We start from the raw sequence: 24,472 nt of genomic DNA, 5'->3' as shown, positions 1-24,472 counted from the left end.
TTTCCATCCTCATTCAATTTATTTCTGAAGACCAACTTTGTTCCAATTACAGAAACATTTTCAGGTTTGGGTATCAGTTTCCACACTTGATTTTTGCCAAACTGATCTAACTCTTCCTGCATTGCTTGTACCCAACTTGAGTCTTTTAGAGCTTCCTCTATCTTCTTTGGTTCAACCTGAGAGATTAAAGCTATGTTTGCTTTCTTTTTAAGAGCTCCCCTGGTTTTCATTCCTTCATTTGGATCCCCTATGATAAATTTTTGAGGATATTCAGGTTCGCTTCTTCATTCAATTTGGACGCACTACATTAGTAGTCGACTCATTCGGATGATCCTGCTGTTGATTTCATTAGTTGACTCTATCGTAGCATCCGATTTATCAGTTGACTCTTGAGATTTGCTTATCTCTTGAATTTCTTGAGCTTGATCTTCATCACCTGCAGTAATTCCTTTCTCGACCAAGGGGTTATTTTCATTGAATATAACATGTACAGATTCTTTCACACATAATGTGTGTTTATTGTAGACTCTAAAAGATCTACTATTTAATGAGTAGCCCAGAAAAATACCTTCATCACTTCTTGGATCGAATTTTCCAAGATTGTCCTTACCGTTATTGTGAATGAAACACTTACTTCCGAAGGGATGAAAGTAACTGATATTAGGACGTTTACCTTTCCTAGTTCATTAGGAGTCTTCTTCAGAATGGACCTTATGAGACATCGGTTGAGAATGTGACATGATGTACTTACACCTTCTGCCCAGAAGTGATTTAGCAGTGAATGTTCTAGTAACATGGTTCTTGCCATGTCTTGGAGGGTCCTGTTTTTCCTTCCAACAACCCCATTTTGTTGTGGTGATCGTGGTGCAGAGAAATTATGAGTGTATCCCTGATTATTACAGAAGTCTTCAAATGCTCTACTTTCAAAATCTCCTCCATGATCACTCTGGATTGTTGAAATCAGATATCCATTTTCTCTTTCAACCTTTTTGCAGAAAATCTCAAAATTTCTCAATACTTCATCTTTATGAGATAAGAAAATTACCCAAGTGAAACGTGAGTAATCATCAACAATAACAAAAGCATATATTTTTCCTCCTATACTAGCAGTTCTAGTAGTCCCAAATAAGTCCATATGAAGCAATTGCAAAGGTTTAGAAGTAGATACAATATCTTTATTTTTGAAAGAGTTTCTAGTTTGCTTACCTATTTGACATGCATCACATATATGAGTTCTAGAAAAATTCAGTTTGGGTAGATCAATAACTAACTCATGTTTAGACAATTTTTCTATAAAATGCATGCTTGCATGCCCAAGTTTTCTATGTTATAACCATGGATCATCAGACATGGATGTTAAATAAATATGACCATCTATCTTTTCAAAACCATCAAGAATATAAACATTTCCATACCTTTTACTTGGGAGGACTATTTTACCTGTCTCATCTTCAATAGCACAACCTGTTTTCTTAAACTTTACCTCATATCCTGAGTCGCATTGTTAACTTATGCTCAGGAAATTGTATTTGAGTCCATCAACGAGATAAACTTCAGTGATATCACAGTTGTTATCGAAGGAAATTGTTCCAGTATCAATTATCTTTCCTTTTGAGTCATCTCCAAACTTAACGCCTCCTCCATCAATTTCTTATAACTTCTTTGAATATGTTTTTATCACCTGTCATGTGATTGGAACACGCACTGTCTAAGTACCATTTTTCTTTGCGGCTTATTCTGCGGTATTCCTGCAAAACATAGTGATTACTTTCTTTTAGGTACTCAAGCTTACTTGGGTCCTGGAGAGTTAATATTACTAGATTCAGAATTATTTTTTGGTTTCTAAACCCATCCTGAAACATTTGCCTTACGAAAGCGACAGAAAGAATATTTATGTCCACTTTTGTTACAGTAGTGACACGTAACTCCTGACCCATTTTTAGGTCTTTCATTAGTATTAGTACTAGTGGACTCTGTTCTAGCTGGTCCTTTTCCAGTTGACTTGTAAGTCGTCTGGTTTGACCTGACAAAACTATGACTGCTGGATTTACGTATGCCATTGAGTTGAATTTGCAATTCCTCAAACTCTTCTTGAAGTACTTCTTTTTCAATTTCACATACTTCATGCTTGAGCTTCCAGTATTTAACTTCTTTGTTAAGTTTCTTAAGCTCATTCATCATTTTTTGAGACTCTTTCAAAGTTAAATCAAGAATATCCTGCAATTCATTGCATCTTTCACAATTATAAAATTTTACCTCACTTGTTTCACCTCATGCCATGAAACAATTCTCATTGTCATCTTTGCATTCGTCATTTGAAGTATCCTCATCCGTTCAACATCTTGAGGATTTGTTCATCTCGTTTTTCAGAATCGTCATGAAGCAAAGATTTGCTATCTCTTCCTGTTCTGAACTGCCTTCATCGCTCCAACTTCCAAAAGATTTGTTCTTGTTAAAGCCTCTGAAAATTTTTCTTTTTAGATCTAGGCACTCAGCTTGAATGTGTCCAAATCTTCCACACTCATAGCATTTTCCATCATTTTTGTCCTGTTCGTTGTATTGCCTGGATCGCCTAGGTGGAATTCTTCATTTCCTCGTATTCCTGTATCTTCTCATTAAACCATCTATGTTTCTTGACATCATAACAATCTCTTCTTGGAGAGCTTCAGGATCATCATCGATTTCATTTTCAGCTATTTCAGTTGAGGCCTTGAATGCGACTGTTTTCCTTTTTTCTTCTTAACTAGTATTCCTGAGATGTGTCTTTTCAAAGGCTATGAGTTCTTCTCGTAGTTCATCATAGGATAAATTATTTAGATCCTAAGATTCAAGTGTGACCACTTTGGTCTGCCAAATAGTTGGTAGGCTTCTGAGAATTTTTCTGACTTGATCACCACTCGTAAATGGTTTGCCGAAGGCTTTTAGATCGCTAATTATTTTGCTGAATCTGACAAACATCTCTTCAATAGACTCTCCTTCTTTCATTGAAATGAGTTCGTAATCATGAACCAACATGTTGATATGTGTTTCTTTACCTTGCTGGTTCATTCGTATGTAACCTCAAGCATGTCCCACATCTCTTTGGCTGTGTCACAACTAGAGATTTTCTCATACTCTTCACCACTTATGGCATTATAAAGCAGGTTTCTCGCTTTATTGTTAACTTGTACCACTGCAATTTACTCATTTGTATATGAATCTATATCTTCAGGATCAGCCAGTGGTTGAGCGGCAGCTGGCAGGGGATAATTTCCCTTTTTGATGATTCTCTTGATTTATTTGATTTCTTGAGTTTAGCTATGATTGATCTCATCACTATCTTCTGATTGATTTCTTCTTCCTTTAATTGCGTCCCTTAATTCTGTCAGTATCTTCACGATTGATTTCTTTTTCCTTAATCCGCGCCTATATTCCGTCAATCAATCCATACGTTCCTTGATCATTGCTAATAGATTTCGCCAATCCAAAAGTTCCTATACTTTCATCATTAAAATTAGATCTAACACTTCTAATCAATTGTAGGTCTAGCTCTTATTTTTTATTCCATGTGTTTTGCTATCATCTTGGTATCAGAGCGGAAGTGGATGATTGTTCTACTTTGTTTTGATTATCATCAGAATCTGAAAAATAAAAAAAAATAAAAAATCAAAAAAATCGAATATCTTTCCAAAAATAGCAAGTTCAATGTTCATCCGCTTATTGTTTTTCACTGTTTTGTGTGTATTGTGCTAAAATTCGAATTCCTTGTTCTCTCTCCAAGGATTTTGATTCTGAAAATTCTGATTCCTTCGTTTTCTGAGATTGAAGTACTGATTTGAGCAGAAATTCGAAGTTACGATTGAATTTGAGGTCATAATTTGAAACCAGTTCTTCGAAGAAGCTAGGTGTTGCTTTGAATCTGAAAATTAAGGTTCGAAGTTGGTTGGGTGTTCGAGATTTTTATTTGAAACATTGATACAAGGTGGAATCTGAAGATTTGAGATCGATTTGAGCTGAATTTCTTGGGTTTTCGTTCAGAAACTGTGAATTGAATTTAGACGGAGAAGACGACCTAGGGTTCGTCGTTTTCGTGCGCCTTGAACAAATCGGTTTCTGGGGTTTGATCCTAGAGTGGTTTGGAGATTGAATACGAAGTTTGACTTGATTTGGTGGAGGATTGAGGGAGAATCAAATTCTCTGCCATCGAAGCTCAAAGAACTTCGACGAACAACTGCGATTTCTAGAATTGAGTTCTTGAAGCTATAGCGTAACCTATGCGACGTCTCTACGCATCGACGCGTAGCTGATTCCAGTAATTCATCATTGAAGATTGCACATGTTTGAGTTCTGAAGTCTAAACTTAGTTTAATTTCTGAAAATTTTGAAGAAGAATCGAGTTTCAACTGAACATCGACTCGATCTTTCTGAGTTAATTGATATGAATCCGTGAAGTCGACTCGAGTTCCTTGTTGTTAGCTCCTTTGAAATTGATTGAAGTGAAACTGAATTGCATCTCCATTATTTAAAATTGATTGATTTTGAATTCGTAAAGTCGACTCAGATTGTCATTGGTTTGAACTATTGTATGAAGTTCTTGTTGGGGAATTCAGTTGGGAATGCTGAACTGACCTTATGAGCTTGTTCTAGTTTTGCTCTGAAATAGGATTATTTGAGACTGTTGTCCTATTCATTTTTGTCGATAGTAGCTGTTAAGCGACTGAATTTGGGCTGTTGTTCTGAACTTGTGTGAACTAAATTTGTTCTTGTTCCTGCTACTGAGGGTTGGATTCAGAAGAAACGCCAGTTGGAATTCTGTCCAGCTTGAGATCAGTCCAGTTTGGAAGTTTACTGTGCAAGTAAATCTATGCTGCTGAAATTCAGTCGTTAAGTTTTTCTTTTCCCTTTTAAGCTTGGTTCTAGAATTATTCGAACCTGAACTTATTGTTCCTGAAAATTCTGAACACAAAGAGGGCCAAAGACAAGCTGCAAATATCAGTTTTTGATCAGTTTTGAGCAGCTTTGACACTTGCAAAAACCTGAAGCAAGGACTGTCAATCAAGAGTTTCACTTGAAGATTTCTTGGCTACATTGATCTATACTAAGGTTGTCTGCTCACATTCATTGGTTGTGAATCTGTAGAGTTGTCTGCAGCACAATTTTCTGCTTGGTTCCAAATTTTAACTACATTTGAGTTTAATCCTGCACAGTTGCTAAGTTTCTGAACTGGGCTGCTGAAATTTGCACAGCTGTTGATTCTGCACTGCTGCAGCCTAAGAACTGCCCTGATTTCTGCTATAATTCTGCATTGTTTTAGCTTGCTAGCTGAAGAGAATTTGAGCTAGAAAAATCTGTCGCTTTTGGGCTGAAGTTTGGTTACCGAATTTCAGATTGTACTGCCTGTTTTTCTAGCTGCAACTGATTTTTTTGTGTAAACTCTTGTGATAGTCGCTGTTGAATCATTTAGGTCCAGAATTAGCAGTCAAGTTACAACTGTGTTACTCAGTTCCTCTATTTAATATTTGTCCAGAATTGAGCCAAACCCGTCAACTGCATTTCTTGAGACTTTGTTCAGTATAAGAATCTGCTAACCAGAGTTGTGCACTAAGAATTTGGAATTCTGAAAGGTGATGTGTTGAGGTTTGCAACTGTTTATGAAAATTGCTTGAGGCTGCAAAGTTGTTTGGCTGAATTACCATTGCTTCAGTTGTTCAAGAACATTGCTCGGGAGATTACCAACAGGCTGCAACTTTGTCAGTTATTGTGAGGCTGTCCAGAATTGCAGATTTGACCAGTTCTTACATGTGTGACCATTCTTTGTAAATGGTTTGGCCATCGGCTAGTAGCTTATCTTTAAAGGAGGGGCTGGAGTTAGATAAGGCTGGATTTGTATCTTTGTTGCTTAGTATCAGATGGTTTTGGTGGTATTGAAATGGTTTCAAGTTGATTTTCTGGTGGGTTAGCCATTCTTGAGTAGTGAATAGTAGCAGTGATGGATAGGATTTGAGAGAGAAGTCAGGCCTTCTCTCACTAAATAATACAATCTCCGAAACATGTAATAGAAAAGGGTGTCGACAATACCTTTTAATGTGCAACATTACCGAGAGGAAACTTGTATCCATATGAAGGTTTTTTACTGGTTTGTCTATGAGTATATATCATCACAACTACAAATGATAAGCAGCATGTGGCTAACATATAATGAAAAGAGATTACAAATCAATCGTTTGGAAAAAGCAACTTGTATATTAAACTTTGGGCTTCATAGAAGTGCAAACAAATTGTCAATAAGCTATACATTTACAGCCGGAGAAATTTGCTTGCGCTATTTCAACACAACCAAAATGCTAAACTATTGCAAGGTTTTCTGTTTTAATGTGATCCGAACATTTGAGTGAAAATCTGCAAGCATCAATTGCGTCTTCAATGGTTAAGAAGACAGATTCTTTTGTAATGGTGTCTATTGACTCTGTCACCATCAACTTTTCCAAGACTCCCAACCTCGGATTAACCAAAATCATCTACAAATTAAAGAATTGAAAAGGCCAGAGAAGAAATGTAAGTATTTAGAAACTTGTGGACTTCCTATACCGTGCCCAAAAAGTAAATAGGAAAAAAAAAATGAGAGTTTGATTTTACCTTGATCCCTTTTGCTTGTACGCACCTTCTAATTTCTAATAATGTTTCAACACCCGTTATGTCAATGGATGTAATACCTGTTGGCATAAGGTTGTGATTCAGTTACATTACCATTAATTGCATTATTATAGTAGAAAAAGAAGGAAACATCCAAATTTCTCCTTCTTGCTAATTTATAGGAGTACCTCCTAATTCAAGTAATAAGAATTCAATTTCATTTCCTTTAGAAATGGTATGAGAACGCTCATCTCTGATCCATCTAAGAATCCTGCGCAATCCATCAAAGAAAGACTATTACTAGAAGCACTTGTTTGATGTGTATGAGAGAAAATAGAACAAATTAAAAACCTTTCTCTGACGTAATTGCAATTTGCAAAGTATATAGGAGAACCAAGCTTCAGAATCAGAAACCCTGCAATTCCATTTGCATCAGGATACTGCTCCACATCGCGATACAATCCAGTTTCTGATATGAGACCAAGTTTGCAAGTAGCTGGCCTTGCTATATATAGAAGTGCTCTGATTAAGGCAAGTCCAACCTGGAAAAGCCCCGGAAAAAATCATCTCTAATAGCAAATTTTTGTTATTAATATTTTGTCGAGAAGTGTAGTGCTTACGGATAACATTAGGCCAATGTCCATGCTTATGAAGGAAACACCAAAAAAGGCAGCCATACAAATACAGAAATCAAACTTGTCTGTCTTGAAGAGGTGATATGCCTTGTCATAGTCAATTAAGCCAAGCATTGCGGACATGATGATGGCGGAGAGAGAGACCAATGGTGTGTAACTAAACAGAGGAGCCAAGAACAGAAGGGTTAGCATCATGCATATTGACATTACCACGTTTGACATTGCAGTCTTGCATCCAGCGTTGAAGTTCACTGCAGTTTTTGAAAATGGCCCTGAAAATACAACATCCATCATTATTAGTTATGTACTACTACAGGTTTTAATTTTATTTTATACTTTTCTCCCAGAAGCATGTTCATTAAGTATTGTGAGATGAATCTAGAATCTAAAATAAATGGGTTAGGTTGAGAGATCTTATTACATATATTACTCGGAGTAAGAGGGTGAAATTGACTGATTTTCAATACAAATTCGGATATCAATTTTGAAATAAAATTTACATAACTAGAAACTACATAAAAATTATTATATGTCATAGTTAATAATTGAAAATATTTAAAAAGTTTTACCAAAACCGTGGTTAAAATTTTTATTATTGACTCCTCAAATAATAATAGGTTCACGAAAAGTAGAATAGAGGGAGTAACTATTTTTCATATATATACATTGTTGGGGAGGAAAGCAAAAGTTTCAATTGCAGATGATGTTCTATTGTTCAGTAAAGGGACTTTTCAATCTGTGCTGCTCTTATTGAGGGGCTTGAAAACATTCTCAGAAAGCTCAGGTCTAACTGCTAATGCAAGCAAGTCAAATATATTCAGTGTCAATATGCCAATCCAGAGCTAGAAGGATTTGATGGAAATGGCAGGATACCAGAAAGGAAGTCTACCATTCAGGTATCTTGGTATCTTGGTGTGCCTATATAGCTAAGAGGATATCTAAAATGGAATGTGAAATACTCATAGACAAGATAGCAGCTAGAATCAAAGGTTGGAGTACAAGACATCTATCTTATGCAGGAAGAGTGCAGTTAGTGAATTCAGTACTACTACATATCCATAGTTACTGGTCAACTATGTTCTTGCTTCCAAAGCAAGTGCTGAAAAGGGATAACTGCTATGTGTAGAAATTTCATATGGGATGGGAAAGCTATCACACATAAGCCACCATTAGTGGCATGAGACTTAGTGTGTAGGACAAATCATGAAGGAGGCTTGGGCGTAACAGACATAATAAAATGGAATGAAGTTGCTATTGCAAAATATGTATGGAATGTCGCTCAAAAAACTGATAATCTATGGGTGAAATGGATCAACACTGTCTACTTAAAGGAGAAGGATTGGTGGCAGTACAAATGCCCCAATGATGCTTGCTGGTACTGGAAGAAAATATGCAAGATCAGAGAAATATTTGCTCCTGGATATAATCAGAATTTGTGGAGAAATGCTAATGGACAATACACAATTGAGGGATATCTATGGAGAATGGGAGAAAAGGAAAACTGGGCATGGAGAAGATGGGTATGGAACAATATGAACCTACCCAAGCACAGTTTTGTTTGCTAGCTCACTATGCATCAAAGACTGCTGACAAAAACCATATTGCATCGTATGTGCATTAATCAAGATGATAGGTACCCAATATGTGGAATAACAGAGGAAACTATCCAACATTTGTTCTTTGAATGTGTATTCTCACAGCAATGCTTAAGAGGGGTGTAAAACTGGATGTGCATGGGAATACAACTGACATATATAACATGGATATGAAAGAGAGTGACCAGGCTACTCAAAGGAAAGAGATGCAGGGGAGTTGCTACTGCTATATTGGCTGCCCTGATATACTGGATATGGAAGGCTAGGAACATCGTTGTATGGGACTTCAGATTACCCACAACTACATACATACTAAGTCAGATTAAACAAGAATGCAGACTGAGGAACATTGCCTATTTGAAGAGCAAGACAAGTGTTCAAGAAAGAGACTGGATTGAAAAGCTAATGCAGAAATAGAAGATTAGATAGATAGAACTACTAATGTTTTAATGACAAGAAGTACATAGTTAATGTATATATATAGAAAGAAATAGGAGAAAAGGAGAAAGTACTGAGGAAAAAGCATGTAATAGTTAGGTGATGAATAAAAAAAATTTCTTCACCAAAACTACGGTGTATTTATATTTTTCTTGAGGGAGGGAGTGAGGAATAAGGTATGGAAGGTTAAAAAAGAGTTTGAAAAATATCTTTCCTCCTTTTGGTAGGGAAATCAATTTTCTCCAATTGGAGGAAAATAAGTTCATGAGAAAAATATTCTCTAAAATATTTAAGCCAACCAAACATGAGAAAATTGATCTATACCAAACATACCCTATATCTTGGTAAATTTACTCTTGATTTTAGTGAATAATTACCAGTAGGGGTGGAAAATGGGCGGGTCGGGTCGGGTCAGGTAAAAAATGGATAATGAAAAAATGGATAAATTATCCGACTCGACCCATATTTAATGTGGATAAAAAAATAGGTTAATCAATGGATAATATGAGTATATTTAATGTTTCTTGAATATGATCACTTTTGGGAGAATTCCTAGTATCCCAAACTTGAGAAACCCCCAATTTGAAGTTTTACAAATGTAAAAGTTGAACCCATTAATTATTCATTGCTTATCCATTTTCTAAATGGATAATATGATTATTATCTATATTAATTGACCCATTTTTATAAAGTTCATTATCCAGCCTATATTTAACGAATAATATGAACTGTTTTCTTTTAACCATTTTGCCACCACAAATTACCAGTGGTCAAGTAGCATGAAGTGAAAGATCCAAAAATGTTCATGAGGCCAATGGCAATCATTTCCTTGTTGCCATCAATTTGTTCATTTCTGATAATGGCGAAACTCCGTCCGATGGCTATTCCCTCCTAGAAAATATTCCATACAAACTTAGTAAACACGTACATTTTTGATGATTGACAAATCAGAAACTCTTCGTATGTATGGATAAATTAAAGAGTGTACTTACAGCTAGAGATATCATTGCTGCGATGACTCCTGCTTTTATAGGTGCTGATATATACTTGGGATCGAAATTTAAAAGATGAATGGAAGAAGGATTTATTCCTTTACTCAAATGTCCAACCTGTATATATTCAGTCCAAAGTATGAGACAAAAAGACCTACTGTTACATTAGATGAGACAAATTAAAATACGGATCGGACTTAGTGCTGTGACCACAGAAAAGAAAAAGTTAGTGTTGCGTTTTCTACAAGATTATTAGTGATCTTGTCCATATCCGTCGGTGGACATAATTACTTGCATACTTTAAGTCTAATTCTCGAAATGTCAAAATTGGCTCTTCCTCGCTAGTTAGGTGGAAGTCCACTTAGATAAGTGTTGTAAAAAGGGTTTGTCTCAATGATAAATTAGTGAAACGTAGCCATACACACCTCAATAGTCATTCTCCAACAACCCTTAAAGAGAATTCAAAAAGATCTTATCAATCTTTTCCAAACTTGACTCTAACAGTTGCAAATTCTGTAATTTTTGTCTCTCCTTATGCGTCTCTTCCTGTTCTCAAACTATTTCGTTTGACAAACCGAAGCAAAATACTTAACAAGCAGCCCTCAGGATTTAAACCCTATGAGTTCAACATTTAAATTTTTTAACATCGAACCTATTATATTTATAAAGTTATTAGATTTATGACTACTAAAAACTTTAATGAATTTTTACATATAAATTTTTACTTCGCGTCGAAAATTATGGGTTCAATTGAACCCGTCGAGTATACACTATATCCACGTATATACATGTATATATTTGTGTGAGATACATGTGTCATAAAAAAAGTTTTAACTCGATTTCTACTAAAATATTTTACGGCAAACTAGCTAATTGAAATCACTCTCAATCTTCCTCAAATTTTGTATATTTTCGTGATTGATCTCTTCTATTCTTCCTTTCCTAGTCGGCCCATATTTTGTCAGCTTTTATATATCTTCTACCGCACTTAATATAAATTCATTTTGGGGTGGGGGGCGAAGGAAATTAAAGGCTTACGATTTGGATGCCATGTTTCTCAGCATGGGCGAAGTAAGCGAAAAGGCAGCCGACAATTACAGTGACCATTGGAGCTATGGCTGAAACCCAAAATAGCTTTGGTTTCTTGTTTTTCTGCAAAGAAGCATTTTTTCTTGTATACATGATCTGCGACCGAGAACACTTATTTTCACATATTAATAGGAAACACTCACCACAAATCTAGTGAATTGCAGGAAAGTAAGGAAGATTATTCCAACAACTGCACTCTCCCACTTCCACTGTTCGAATACACACACACACAAAAAAAATCAATAACAGAAATTAAATTGCCAAATTGACCAACTTTACTCATAATCCAATAATAAAAGGCAATTCCTCATTTTTTATCCTTTGGTGATATATATATGGATCTATAAAATAATATTTCTAAATGATATGTCAGTATCAAAGCTAAGGTATGTGAATATATATTGTGCATAGAAGTATCCCCAATGCATGGCTATTCACTTAATTAATCTAATAGATACAATTAGGAGTATAGAATGACAACCTCTTTTCTGTTGTGGAAGATAGCGCGTAAGACAGAAACCACATCAGTATGGGTAGTGAAATGTTTCAAACCAAGCATGCCCTTCAGTTGCTGCAAGCAAATAATTATTGCTGTTCCTCCCATAAATCCAGTTATGGTTGAATGTGATAGGAAATCTACCAAAATCCCAAGTCTGCACAAACCAAATAAATTGTACTTATATATTTCTACTAGTACTAATTAATCAAAGAGCTAGCTAGCTTAGGGAAGGACAGGTGGTGGTGTGTACCTTAGCAAACCCAGAGCAGTCTGAACCAAACCAGAGAAAAGAGTGGCCGTGAACACCAAACTAAGATACAGCGGCATATTATCGCTAGCGTTCACTTTTCCTTCAATGATTGCAGCAATAAGCAATGAGCAAGCAGCCACCGTCCCCACAGCAAGGTGCTTTGAACTTCCAAAAACCGCATAAATAAGAGGAGGAACAAAGCTCGAATCTGCATGCATGCAACTCATACATCTTTTAATCAAAAAATTGTTAGTTGTACCTACTTCGAATCAAAAGCCAAGAAAGCCATGAACACATACATCTTTTGGTACGACGTGTCAATATATATATATAGGAAAAAACAATACAATACTCTTATAAGTAGCTTACAGAGTCCAATGATTGGAGGAATGTTAGCGAGTTTGGCATAGCTTATCCCTTGAGGAATGGCAAGGCTAGCAATAGTGATTCCAGCAAGAAGATCATACTTTAAGAGCTTGAAATTATACTTTGGCAGCCATTCGAAAATTGGAACAAAATATTGAGCCCCCTTTAAAAATCTGCGTGAAATTGGCTCGTTCTTGATTTCATGGAATGGATCATCTGGGAAAAGGGTCTCTTTTAGGTTTGCTTTTAGTAATGTCCCAAAGCTTCGTGGCGCTGCATAGTTCACCCTATGCAAAGACTGGGGAGAGCTCGTCATGGCTGGGATATATATATTGCTTTGCAGAAGAAATGAGCAAAAAGAAAGGAGAGCTTGGGTGGATTTAGCTTGAACAGCTTTGTGAATATTTATAGACGCAATAAAGGTTGGAAAGTGATGCAAGAATGACCAAGAGGAGAAAAATGGGGAATTGTCTGTACTTTACCTTGTTTGATCTTAATTTACTGAAAGGGGGCGAAATTTCTTGTATAATGTAAAATTATATAATACTATATAATATTCCTTCCGTTTCAATTTATGTGTTTTAGTTTGATTGCGTACCAAACTTAGAAAATTAAGAAAAACTTTTAAATCTTGCTGACCTTAAAGTAAAGATATGTATAATGTTCCAAATGTCCTTGAATCTTGTAGTCTAGAATTTATCATATGGAAAGTTGGAGTTAAAAATTACTAAATATAGAAAGAGACATTCTTTTTGATACAAATTAAAACAAAAAGTAAGCTATATAAAATTGAAATGGAGGACTAAATATTACTCCTTTCGTTCAATTTTATTTGACGGTAATTGACTCCACATGAAATTCAAGAAAGAAAGAAAAAAATTTCCTTTCCTCAGCATCAACAACTTTGCCAACACTTCTCACCCCATATTTCATCCTCATTCCCATCCTATCACCACTAGCACTACCAACCCTATTCTCCTGGTTCAGTTTTTCACTAGTCTCCTCTTCTCGATTATCACATTCATGAGTATCCAAAAACTCGATATCCAAAGAACTAGGCCCTCCATAATCTTTTCAAAGGAACTTGGTTTCTTTCCCTCTACGACCTTTTCTCCTAACCCCACTACGTCAAAACACAAAGTGAAATCTCCAACATCGAATTCTCTCTCTCTCATGTGTAAATCTAGGGGCTTTTGGAGTCTTTTCACGATCCAAAATCCAACCCGTCGTGATGACACCTAATTCAATCCATTAGGTAAGTCAATAACAATTGTGGCACCCTATTTTACACTAGTTCAAACAGGATTCAACTTGTAGTTTCTCTGTTGTTGATAAAAAAGAGTTGTCACCTAATATTTAAAAGTATACTAGGGTACCTGATGAGTGATTATTTTACCATTTATTTTAGTCTCTTTGCTTCAGTTTTTGTATCCATTAATTATAATATGAGGTTGTTTGTGGTGTGTATTGCTAGATTATTAGGTAAATGATATCATGAAGAGAGTGGAAGTCAATTGAAGTGGAATTGAGTAGAAAAGAGTTAAAGAAATACAAAATCCTTCAGTGATTTCGCATCTGTGGAACACTGTGCGCTTATGGGACCTCACATCTACGAGAAGAAGGTTGTATCTGCGAAACTGGGCAACCTTTGCTGGGATCGCATGTGCGATTGGTAATCTGCGCTTCTGCCCAAAGGGTCGACATCTGCGTGTGCATTTCTGCGCCTCGTGGTCCGCTTCTGCAGAATTGTAATTTCCACCAATGGCCACTTCTGCTAATGAAAGTCCACTTTTGTGGAGTCGCACCTGCGATGATTTATTCCGCAGGTGCGTCCAACGGGCATCAAACCTGGGCAACTTGGGCATTTCAAATTTTCTCCATTCCAAACCCACAAATACACGACCTAGCTCATTTGTAAGATATCTTTTGGCCAATCTTAGAATTATCTTTGACATCTCTTCACTAGAGAAGACAAGTTTGGAAGTTAGGATTCTTGCACACACACTTGGGGCTTGAAGATTTGAAGCTTTTGGTTGAGAATTTCTTACCCATTTATGTTCATTTCTTCATTTCCTTGCTTTGTATTGAATATCTAAGTGTGTAGTATTTTTTCCAACACTTAAAACTTGTTTATGGGAATATTCATATTTAAAGTGGGGCTTAAATATCTTGTTGTGCTTATGCATTGAACGATTTTTATTTATTATGAAGTGAGTTATTATTTCTTTAATTATTCTGGCTCTTTAATGTTTCCAAATAGATTAACTAACAGTAGGACTCGCCCATTTACTTCTAATTAATTTTGAAAAAGATAATTTAGTGTTGGGAAAGATTAATTAGCAAGAACTTGAGGCATTTAACCCTCACTTTATAGATTCTACCTAGGGATATGATTGAACTACTTGTAGACATATTCGGGTGTGCTTAATCTCTTAATTATTTTAGGGATAATTCAATTAGGAAGTCTTGTTAGTCTTCCGAAGAAGCTAATAAAGAATTATTACCCGAGGTTAATTAACATAAACTCGCTTATATTTGTAAAATTGTGAAATACATTGGATCGTTACTGGAGTGTTGTTCTCAATGCATCCATGCTTGTGGCCATTGACCATTTTGCTTGCTTTCTAGGTTAGTTTATATTTTCACGATTAGTTATAAACATTTCCTCAAAACCATCCTAAGTGTTTGGCTTAGCATAATAAGCGATAATTTTCTTACACTCTTAGTCGCCTATATATTGTTCTCTATGGGATTCGACCCCGATTCATAGTTCGAAATATTATATTGCATGCGACCGTGTCCATTTACTTTTTAGAAGTGGATTTGGACGTCAACAAAATTGGTGCCATTGCCGGAGAACAATTTGGAGTATTTAGGTTGTTTGAGAAATAAGTGTGCGTGCTTTAGTCCAAACTTGTGAATATTTGTATAATTATTTTTCTTATCTTGGTTATTTCCTTATTTGTTTCTTGTTTCTTAGTTTTGAAAAATGGCATCACATAATGAAAATTGATCGGATTGTAGTTATTCATACTTTGATGACCAATGTCCTTATTGTGGAGGACCACACTCTTAGCAAAATTATTTAAATTCTCCCGGGGGCGGATTGTGCACACAATCTCAAACCCATAAGTAAAGTATTTGTGATAAGTGCGGTGGTCAAAATGGCCATTGGGATTGTTGTACTTATTTGTCCTTCCCTTTCCTGAACCCCTGCTATGATGATTCTACTTTTTGTGATGACAAGTATAGGGATATGAAAGTAGAAAAAGTTGAGCATAGTCAAAATGGAGAGTTCAAGCTAATGGTGGAATGCCTACTTGAAGGAGGAAACAAAGAGCAAAATGCCTTGGATGAGCTTTTGAAAAATAGTTTCCAAAATGATTTAGCGCTTGAAAGGTTGAACTTACAAATGAGAGAATTGCTTGAAGCTTTAGAGTTCCGAAAAGCCTTGGAAGTGAATGATAGCCAAGAACCTTCTTTAGAGGTTGAAGTAAAAAATCCTTCTTTGGAAGTGGATCAAAACCAAGAAGAACTCTCAAATGCTCAAAATGAGAGGATGATGCTCATATTGGAGGCCGTTCTTGAAAATGAGGAGAAGCACAACTTGGAACTCGAGGACTTGAAACAAGTACTTACTCAAAATGATGAGAATATCCGCACCTTGGAAGATCAAATGAAAATATTGATTGAGGCTCACTATGCCCGCCAACTTGAGAGTGTGAAAGAGCTCAAGAAACGTCCAACTTCGAGGAAGAAAGTGAGTTTTATTTTGAGTAATTAAGAATTGAACATCTTCCAACCGAATCCATGCTTGTTAGTGATGCCAAGAAAAATATAGAATTAGAGTCAACTGGTGTAATTGAAAATATTATTGAAGTTGACTCTAGTTCAACCAAGAGAATGTCAAAATCCGGAAAGAATTACAATTTTGAGGCTTGATGTCACATTCCAAGCATTTCTCAAAATTGGAATTGTGTGGTGATATGAGAATTGAACTGCACGAGTTAATTAGGGATTGAGAAGAGGAGAGGAAAGGGCCATACATCTTACAATTTGAAGGTACAAGAAGGCAAAATGACATTCCTCACATGAAAGCCAAGAAATACAAAATAAAGCAAATGGCATTTGGCTTGATCATCTACTTACCACCCCCCGTCACTCATGGTCACAAGATTGATTCTAAGTTAGGTGACTAGTTCATATATTCTAAGTGGAGAGAAAAGTGGTAAAGTTGATTCACGTCGTGCCACGACGTTAAATGCAGCGCTTGGTGGGAGGCAACCCATCGTTTTCAAAATTTTTAGTCATTTTTCAAATTTTCCTTTTTAGAATAGTTTGATATATTATTTTAGACTAATCTGCAAAGTTTTAGATTTTTTGGAGTTGAATTGAGGAGTTTGAGGTGTTGGAGTGCACAAAAACAGTGGCTGCCCAGTTGTGTCATTGAGAAATCTGGTGCAACTACGTCTACAGAAATATTCACGTAGAAGTGGCCACGTAGAAGCATGTTTTTTGCCGCAGATGAAAACTTATCGCAGAAGCGGCAGCTACGCACAAAAGTGTTTACGTAGAAGTGGTAAAAATCCCGCAGAAGCAACCTGTTGGGTAAGTTTAAAGAAAAAGGCCTCTTTTTTTTTTTTTTTTTTAAAAAAAGGCCTCTCTTACAAGTAACACTCTAAGTGTTTTTCCCCAAACTATAACTCCTCTATCTCTCACATAACTGCTGCTCAAACTCTCCATTGCTCTCGATTTTTATTGCCCTCACACAAGATACCCAGGTACCATCTTCAGTCTCTCTTCTACTTCTTTCTTCTGGCCTATCTCTCATATAACTGCCTATCTCTCATTTTTGAGATTCCATGTCCATTTTTCCATGGCCCTTGTTTTCCCTTCTCGATCATTGTAAGATTTAGGGGTGAGCGAAATTAGTTGAGTGTAGTTGTATGTGTTGTTATTGTTGAAAAGAATTGGGGAAGTCTGAGTACCCAATTGCCTCAAAAAATAAAAAATAACTCTATGCCTGTCATATGTTCGACAAAATGTCTGAAAGAATGTTTGCTGTTATGATGCCTTAAAATTATGTGGACTCAAGTCGTATGTTCATGTAGTGTACTAATTTAGAATTCTTGAGTATAAATTATGTGCCAAAATCATGTTTGGAATTGAAAAGAGTCAGTAGTAGCTGGGTTTGTGAAACCCCTGATGAAAACCGTTGAAGCGAAAACAATTGCCGCAGATACGACTTCTCAGCTCTGGTGCCTTTTTCGCAGGTGCGATTTCTGCTTAGCTGTGAAAGTTCGCAGAAGCGAAACCGCACCTACGAGGCTTTTCCTGTAGGTGCGGTGATTGGGCATTTTTACAAAAAATAGTGGCTCTGCAATTATTGCTTGCTGGGCCTGCTTGGCTTGATTCTTTGGCCTAATTGCATTATTTTTTATTGTTTAATATAAATCTAATGCTCGCCTAACTTGGTTTTAATTTTTCAAGGTACTTTGACCTTAAAATGGAGCCGAACATGAACGAAAATGCGGCGCTTGATCACGAAATTGAAGAAGTGGCTGAGAATTTGAACTATGATACCAATAAATTCATGTCTTCCGAGTGCCAACATTGATATTATGATGATCCCCTCACAAAGAAGGTCAAACTTAAGAAAGGAATTGCTGATGACAAAGTGGCGGAGCTCTTTTCGGATTTCCAGGTCCGGCTAGTTTCAAGCGGTTGGACCTGCTTCATCCCCACTCCATGCAAGGCAAATGAGGAATGGGTTAGGGAATTTTATGCTGTGACGACCCGATCGGTCATCTTAAGAATTAACGCCCCGATCCCCTATTAACTACTTTCCCTAAGTTTATTTCTACTATTTTGATTTGCTGGGATATTCGATTTTAAGTTTCGAAGAGTTTTGGGACACTTAGTCCCTAAATGAGAGCCTTAGTTTGGAAATTTTACCGTAGTTAGAACAGTGCGAAGATGGCCTCGGAAAGGAATTTCGATGGTTCCGTTAGCTCCATTGGGTGATTTCAGGTTTAGGAGCGTGTTCAGATTGTGTTTTGGAGGTCTGTAGCTAATATAGGCTTGAAATGCCGAAAGTTAAATTTTTGAAGTTTCCGGTTCGATAGTGAAATTTTGATTCGAGGGTCGGAATGGAATTCTGGAAGTTGGAGTAGCTCCGTAGTGTTGAATGTGACGTGTGTGCAAAATTTTAGGTCATTCGGACAAGGTTTGATAGACGTTTTGATCAAACGCGTATTTTTAGAGTTTTTGGAATTCTTAGGCTTGAATTTGATGAAAAATAGGTGTTTTGATGTTTTTTTGAGCGTTCCGAAGGTTGGAACAAGTTTGAATAATGTTTTAGGATTAGTTGGCAGGGTTGGTTGAGGTCCCGGAGGCCTCGGGTGTATTTCGGATGCTCAACCGGTCATTTTGGAACTTAGAGAAATTGCAGCAGCACAATTCTGGTTTCCTTCTTCGTGTTCATAAGTGGGGTCTCGCGTTCGCGAAGAGGAGCTGGGGCCGGGGGAGGTTTAATACTTCGCATTCGCGAAGTTCCTCCCACGTTTGCGAAGTTGAGAGGTCTTACCTACGCGTTCGCGATGGTCTTCCCGCGTTTGCGTAGGAGGAGGAGATTGTGCACCACGTTCGCGACTAGGGTATCGCAATGGCAATGAAGGAAAGCTGGACCAAGTGAAGTTGTACTTCGCGAACGCGAGGGTCCTTCCGCGTTCACGAAGAAGGAAATACCTGGGCAGAATATAAAATTTCAAAATCGAGGGTTTAGCCATTTTTATCAAACCTTAAGCTTGGGAGCTCGGATTTGAGCGAGATTTTGTGGGATTTTTAGAGATATCTATTGGGTAACGATTCTTAACTCTTTTTTGCTTGTAACCCATTAATCCAAACATGAATATTTCATTCAATTTCGGAATTTTTATGAAAATTTGGGGAAAGTTCTTAGACCAAAAGTTTGAGTTTTGATTGGGGATTTGACATTAGATTTGGATAATTTTGGTATGGTTAGACTCATGAGAGTATGAGGATTCTGAAAATATAAATTTTACCCGATTCCGAGATGTTGTCCCGAGGGGCATTTTGGTCATTTTACCTTATTTCGCGTATTAGCTTAGAATTTCATTGTAGAATCAGTTACTTGAAGTGTTATTTACGTTATGAAATTGAATTGAATAGATTTGGGTCATTTGAAGTCGAGTACTCGTGGCAAGAGCGTGGTTTCGGGTTGATTTTGAGCCGGTTCGAGGTAAGTGGCTTGTCTAACCTTGTGTGGGGGACGTTCCCCTTAGGATTCGGTATATTTGATATTTGAAATGCCTTGTACGTGAGGTGACGAGTGCATACTTGAGCTAATTGTTGAAAATTCGATTTTCTTTAAGTAATTTCAATTGCGTTCCTTTCCGTTTCATTTCACTTGCCATTTTAAACCTGTTGTTAGCTTAGAAAAAGCACGTCTAATTGACTTAACTGTTTATTTGCTTAAACTGTCTTAATTGAATTATGTGAAGCATGTTAGACTAGAATTACCTGTTTACTTGATACGAAATTGAGCTTAATTGAGTATTCTTGTGTTGCTGCTGTGCTTTACTTTGGGACTACGGGACGACATTTCCGGGAGATCCCCTGTACGTGTTTATGATTTGAACTAAGGTGCAGGATACCGAGAGATCACTGGAACATATATTGAGGATACCTAGAGATCCCTAGCACATATTGAGGATACCGATAGATCCTCGGGATACCAAGAGATCCCTAGCACATATTGAGGACACCGAGAGATCCTCGGGATACCAATATATCCCTGGCATATATATTGAGGGTACTAAGAGATCCTCGGGATACTGAGATATCCCCGGCTATTTCCTTGTGATTGTTTTTGCCTCTGTTTTTAGTTATTGAATTCCTTGTTTTCCTGTATTAAATTCTTATCGTTAGTTTTCAACTGTACTGCTTATCTTATACTGTCATGTCTTATATTATTCATTTTATATTAGTAGGTCCCGGACCTTCCTTATCACTACCCGACCGAGGTTAGACTTGACACTTACTGAGTACCCCTGTGGTATACTCATGCCCCTTCTGCGCATGTTTTTCATGTGCATATCCAGGTACTGCGACTCAGTCCTACCACCCGTGAGGCGAGGCGACTGCTCTAGAGACTTTGCGGTACATCTGTCGCGTTTGCAGACCGAGGAGTCCCTTTCTTATTTAGATTTTGAACATTTGCCCTTCTGTATTTCTTTCCCTTGCTAGATATTCTAGAGATAGACATTATAGATATCCAAAGGCTTGTGGTTCCATGAGTTTTCGAGTTTTGGAATAGTGTACTTGATTTTGAGAATGTTGTGTTGTATATGCCAAGCAGTACTTTAACTATTATTTTCATTCGGTTATTTTGGCTTTTGATTATTTCTTCAGCAAGTTTCGTTTATGTTCCGCATTTGTTAGACTTACCTAATCGTAGAGACTAGGCGCTGTCACGACAGTTCACGGAGGGTGAACTGGGGTTGTGACAAGTTGGTATCAGAGCTCTAGGTTCATAGGAGTCATAGATCACAAGCCGGTTTATTAGAGTCTCGTTGATCGGTACAAAGACGTCTATACTTATCTACGAGAGGCTATGTAACTGTTAGGAAAATTCCACTTTATTTGATTTCCTTGTCGTGCGATATTTTGACATCACAATTCTAAACTTCTATCTTCTATTCTCTCACATATGGTGAGGACACGTGCTACCCGATATGATCAGGAACCCACGCCTCTACTGCAGCCGTCAAAGGCCGAGGCCGGGGTAGAGGCCGAGGATGCACACGTGGTGCAGCTAGAGCACCTGCGCGAGCTTCCACCGAGGTACCACCAGCAGTTCCAACAGGAGTCCAGGTACCTGACATGCCTACTGCTACTACTACTCCAGCTCTTTAGGAGACACTAGCACAGTTCATGAGCATGTACACCACTCTAGCTCAGGCAGGGTTGCTTCCCCTTACTGCATCTACATCTCAGGATGGGGGAGGAGCATAGACTCTTGCCGCCCGCACTCCTGAGCAACGAGTGCATGTTGAGCAGGTCCCTAAGATTATTCCTGTACCGCCTGCAGTGCCAGTTCAACCCGAGGGCAGGGCAGCGGCTTCTGAGGAGGAGCAGCTGAGGCTTGAGAGGTTCAAGAGGTACAAGCCTCCTGTATTCAGTGGTCTAGCATCTGAGGATGCTCTGGGATTTTTAGATGAGAGTTACCGAATTCTCCGTACCATTGGTATATCAAGATCGAGCGGGGTTTCCTTCACTACCTTCCAGCTTCGAGGAGCCGCCTATGAGTAGTGGGACACCTATGAGTTAGATAGTCCGGACGAGGCTTCTTCACTGACTTGGACTCAGTTTTCAGATCTGTTCCTGAGAGAGTATGTTCCTTAGAGGCTCAGGGAAGCATGTTGCACAGAGTTTGAGTATTTGCGCTAGGATGCTATGACTATCTCAGAGTATGCTGTCCGTTACACTGGTTTGTCTAGGCATGCACCAGCCTTGGTTTCTACTGTTTGCGGGAGGATTCACCAGTTTATTGAGGGCCTTATTCCTAGCATCAGGTCTAGCATTGCTCGTGAGTTGGAGATGGATATTTCTTATCAACAGGTGATGAGAATTGCTAGGAGGATTGAGGGTATGCATGCTAGGGAGAGAGAGGAAAGGGAGGCCAAGAGGTCTCGAGAGTTGGGCCATTTTTCTGGTGCCCGTGCCCTAACAGCAGGTCGTCATGGTAGGGGTTATATGAGTCGCCCTGTTCATTTAGCTCTTCTAGCAGCCAGTGGTATTCCATCTCCTCCTAGACCTCAGTAGCCTTATGATGCACCTCCAGTATCTAGCGTGCCTCCTGTGCGGGGTGCTTTTAGAGGTCAGTCCAGCAGACCTGGCCTAAGCTAGTCACAACCACCACGTTATTCTAGAGCTTGTTTTGAGTGTGGTGACACACACCATGTGGTGAAGGATTTCCCTAGACTTGGGAGGAGTGCACCTCCAAAGACTTCTCAACGTGCCCCGCAGAGTTCTCAGGCTATGGTTACAGCTCCAGTTGCTACCCCACCTACTCAGCCAGCTAGAGGTGGAGGTCGGGGAGGTAGAGGTCACCCTAGAGGGGGAGGCCATGCCAGATACTATGCCCTTCCTGCCTGTACCGAGGCTGTTGCCTCCGATTCTGTCATCATAAGTATTATATTGGTCTGTCACAGAGATGCATCAGTTCTATTCGATCCAGGCTCCACTTACTCTTATGTGTCTTCTTATTTTGCTTCGCATTTGGGTGTATCTCAGGATTCTTTGAGTTCCCCTATTTATGTTTCTACTCCTGTGGGAGATTCTCTTGTTGTGGACCACATTTATCGGTCATGTTTGGTTGCGCTTAGTGGTTTTGAGACCAGAGCCAATATATTTTTGCTTAGCAAGGTAGATTTTGATATTATCTTGGGCATGGATTGGTTGTCGCCCCATTATGCTATTCTTGATTGTCACGCCAAACCGTGATGCTGGCTATGCCAGGTGTACCGTGTGTTGAGTGGAGGGGTACTTTAGATCACACTCCCAGTAGAGTTATCTCTTTTCTTAAAGCTTAGCGTATGGTTGAGAAGGGGTGTGACACGTATTTAGCTTATGTGAGAGATGGCAGTATTGATACCCCTTCGGTTGATTCAGTTCCAGTAGTACGGGATTTTCCCGATGTGTTTCCAGCTGATCTTCCAGGCATGCCGCCTGATAGAGATATTGATTTTGGCATTAATATGTTGCTGGGCACTCAGCCCATTTCTATTCCTCCGTATCGTATAGCTCCTCTTAAGTTGGAGGAGTTGAAGGATCAGTTATAGGAATTGCTTGATAAGGGTTTTATTCGGCCCAGTGTATCACCTTGGGGTGCTCCTATCTTGTTTGTGAAGAAAAAGGATGGTTCTATGCGTATGTGTATTGATTATCGCCAGTTGAATAAGGCTACAGTGAAGAACCATTATCCTTTTCCTCGTATTGATGATCTGTTTGACCAGCTTCAGGGCGCACATGTGTTTTTTAAGATTGACTTGCGCTCAAGTTACCATCAGTTGAAAATTTGGGAACCAGATATCCTGAAGACTGCTTTCAGGACTCGGTATGGTCATTAGAGTTCCTTGTCATGTCATTTGGGCTGACTAATGCCCCAGCAGCCTTTATGCATTTGATGCACAGTATGTTCCGACCGTATCCTGACTCGTTCGTCATGGTCTTTATTGATGATATTCTGGTGTATTCCCGAAGTCGGAAAGATCATGAGCAACACCTGAGGGATGTGCTTCAGACTCTGAGAGAAAAGAAGTTATATGCTAAGTTCTCTAAATGTGAGTTTTGGTTGGATTCAGTGGCATTCTTAGGCCACGTGGTATCGAGTGAGGGTATTCAGGTGGATCCGAAGAAGATAGAGGCCGCGTAGAGTTGGCCAAGACCATCCTCAGCTGCAAAGATCCGCAATTTCCTTGGCTTGGCGGGTTACTACCGCTGTTTTGTTGAGGGGTTTTCATCGATTGCAGCTCCTATGACCAGACTGACCTAGAAGGGTGCTCCGTTTTAGTGGACGGAGGAGTGTGAGGCGAGCTTTCAGAAGCTTAAGACAGCTTTAACTACAACCCCCAATTTTTATATTTCCTACAGGTTCGGGGTCTTATACGGTCTATTATGATGCCTCGAGAATTGGCCTCAGAGCGGTGTTGATGTAGGACGGTAGGGTGATTGCCTATGCGTCCAGACAGTTGAACATACATGAGAAGAACTACCCTGTTCATGACCTTGAGTTAGCTGCCATTGTTCACGCCCTGAAGATTTGACGCCACTACTTATATGGTTTGCCTTGTGAGATTTATACTGACCATCGGGGCTTGCAGCACTTGTTCAAGCAAAAGAATCTAAATTTGCGCCAGAGGAGGTAGTTAGAGTTGCTGAAGGACTATGACATCACTATTTTGTATCACCCG

At 38.4% G+C, this 24,472-nt stretch overlaps 1 protein-coding gene across 3 annotated transcripts; it reads right to left on the bottom strand.

Moving 5' to 3' along the window:
• Positions 1 to 6,202: 6,202 nt before the first annotated feature.
• LOC104209981 (probable sulfate transporter 3.5) lies at positions 6,203 to 12,868 on the bottom strand. Of its 3 annotated transcripts, XM_009758756.2 has the most exons (12): positions 12,480 to 12,868; positions 12,111 to 12,318; positions 11,843 to 12,014; positions 11,505 to 11,570; positions 11,311 to 11,424; positions 10,273 to 10,389; positions 10,045 to 10,171; positions 7,233 to 7,519; positions 6,964 to 7,154; positions 6,801 to 6,883; positions 6,616 to 6,692; positions 6,203 to 6,497 (listed from the first exon to the last, which is right to left on the bottom strand). In XM_009758756.2, the coding sequence occupies exons 1-12, from the start codon at positions 12,790 to 12,792 to the stop codon at positions 6,324 to 6,326; spliced, it is 1,929 nt and encodes a 642-aa protein (XP_009757058.1). In that variant the 5' UTR covers positions 12,793 to 12,868; the 3' UTR covers positions 6,203 to 6,323. The 3 variants fall into 3 exon arrangements, with proteins under 3 accessions (XP_009757058.1, XP_009757059.1, XP_009757060.1); XM_009758757.2 differs by lacking the exon at positions 11,505 to 11,570 and having other exon boundaries at positions 11,311 to 11,457; XM_009758758.2 differs by lacking the exons at positions 11,311 to 11,424; positions 11,505 to 11,570.
• Positions 12,869 to 24,472: the final 11,604 nt, after the last annotated feature.

This window comes from Nicotiana sylvestris, chromosome 11 (assembly GCF_000393655.2).
Source record: "Nicotiana sylvestris chromosome 11, ASM39365v2, whole genome shotgun sequence".
Lineage (NCBI taxonomy): Eukaryota > Viridiplantae > Streptophyta > Magnoliopsida > Solanales > Solanaceae > Nicotiana > Nicotiana sylvestris.
The sequence above is the reverse complement of the archived record's forward strand: the minus strand, read 5'-3'. Positions and strand labels throughout refer to the sequence as shown.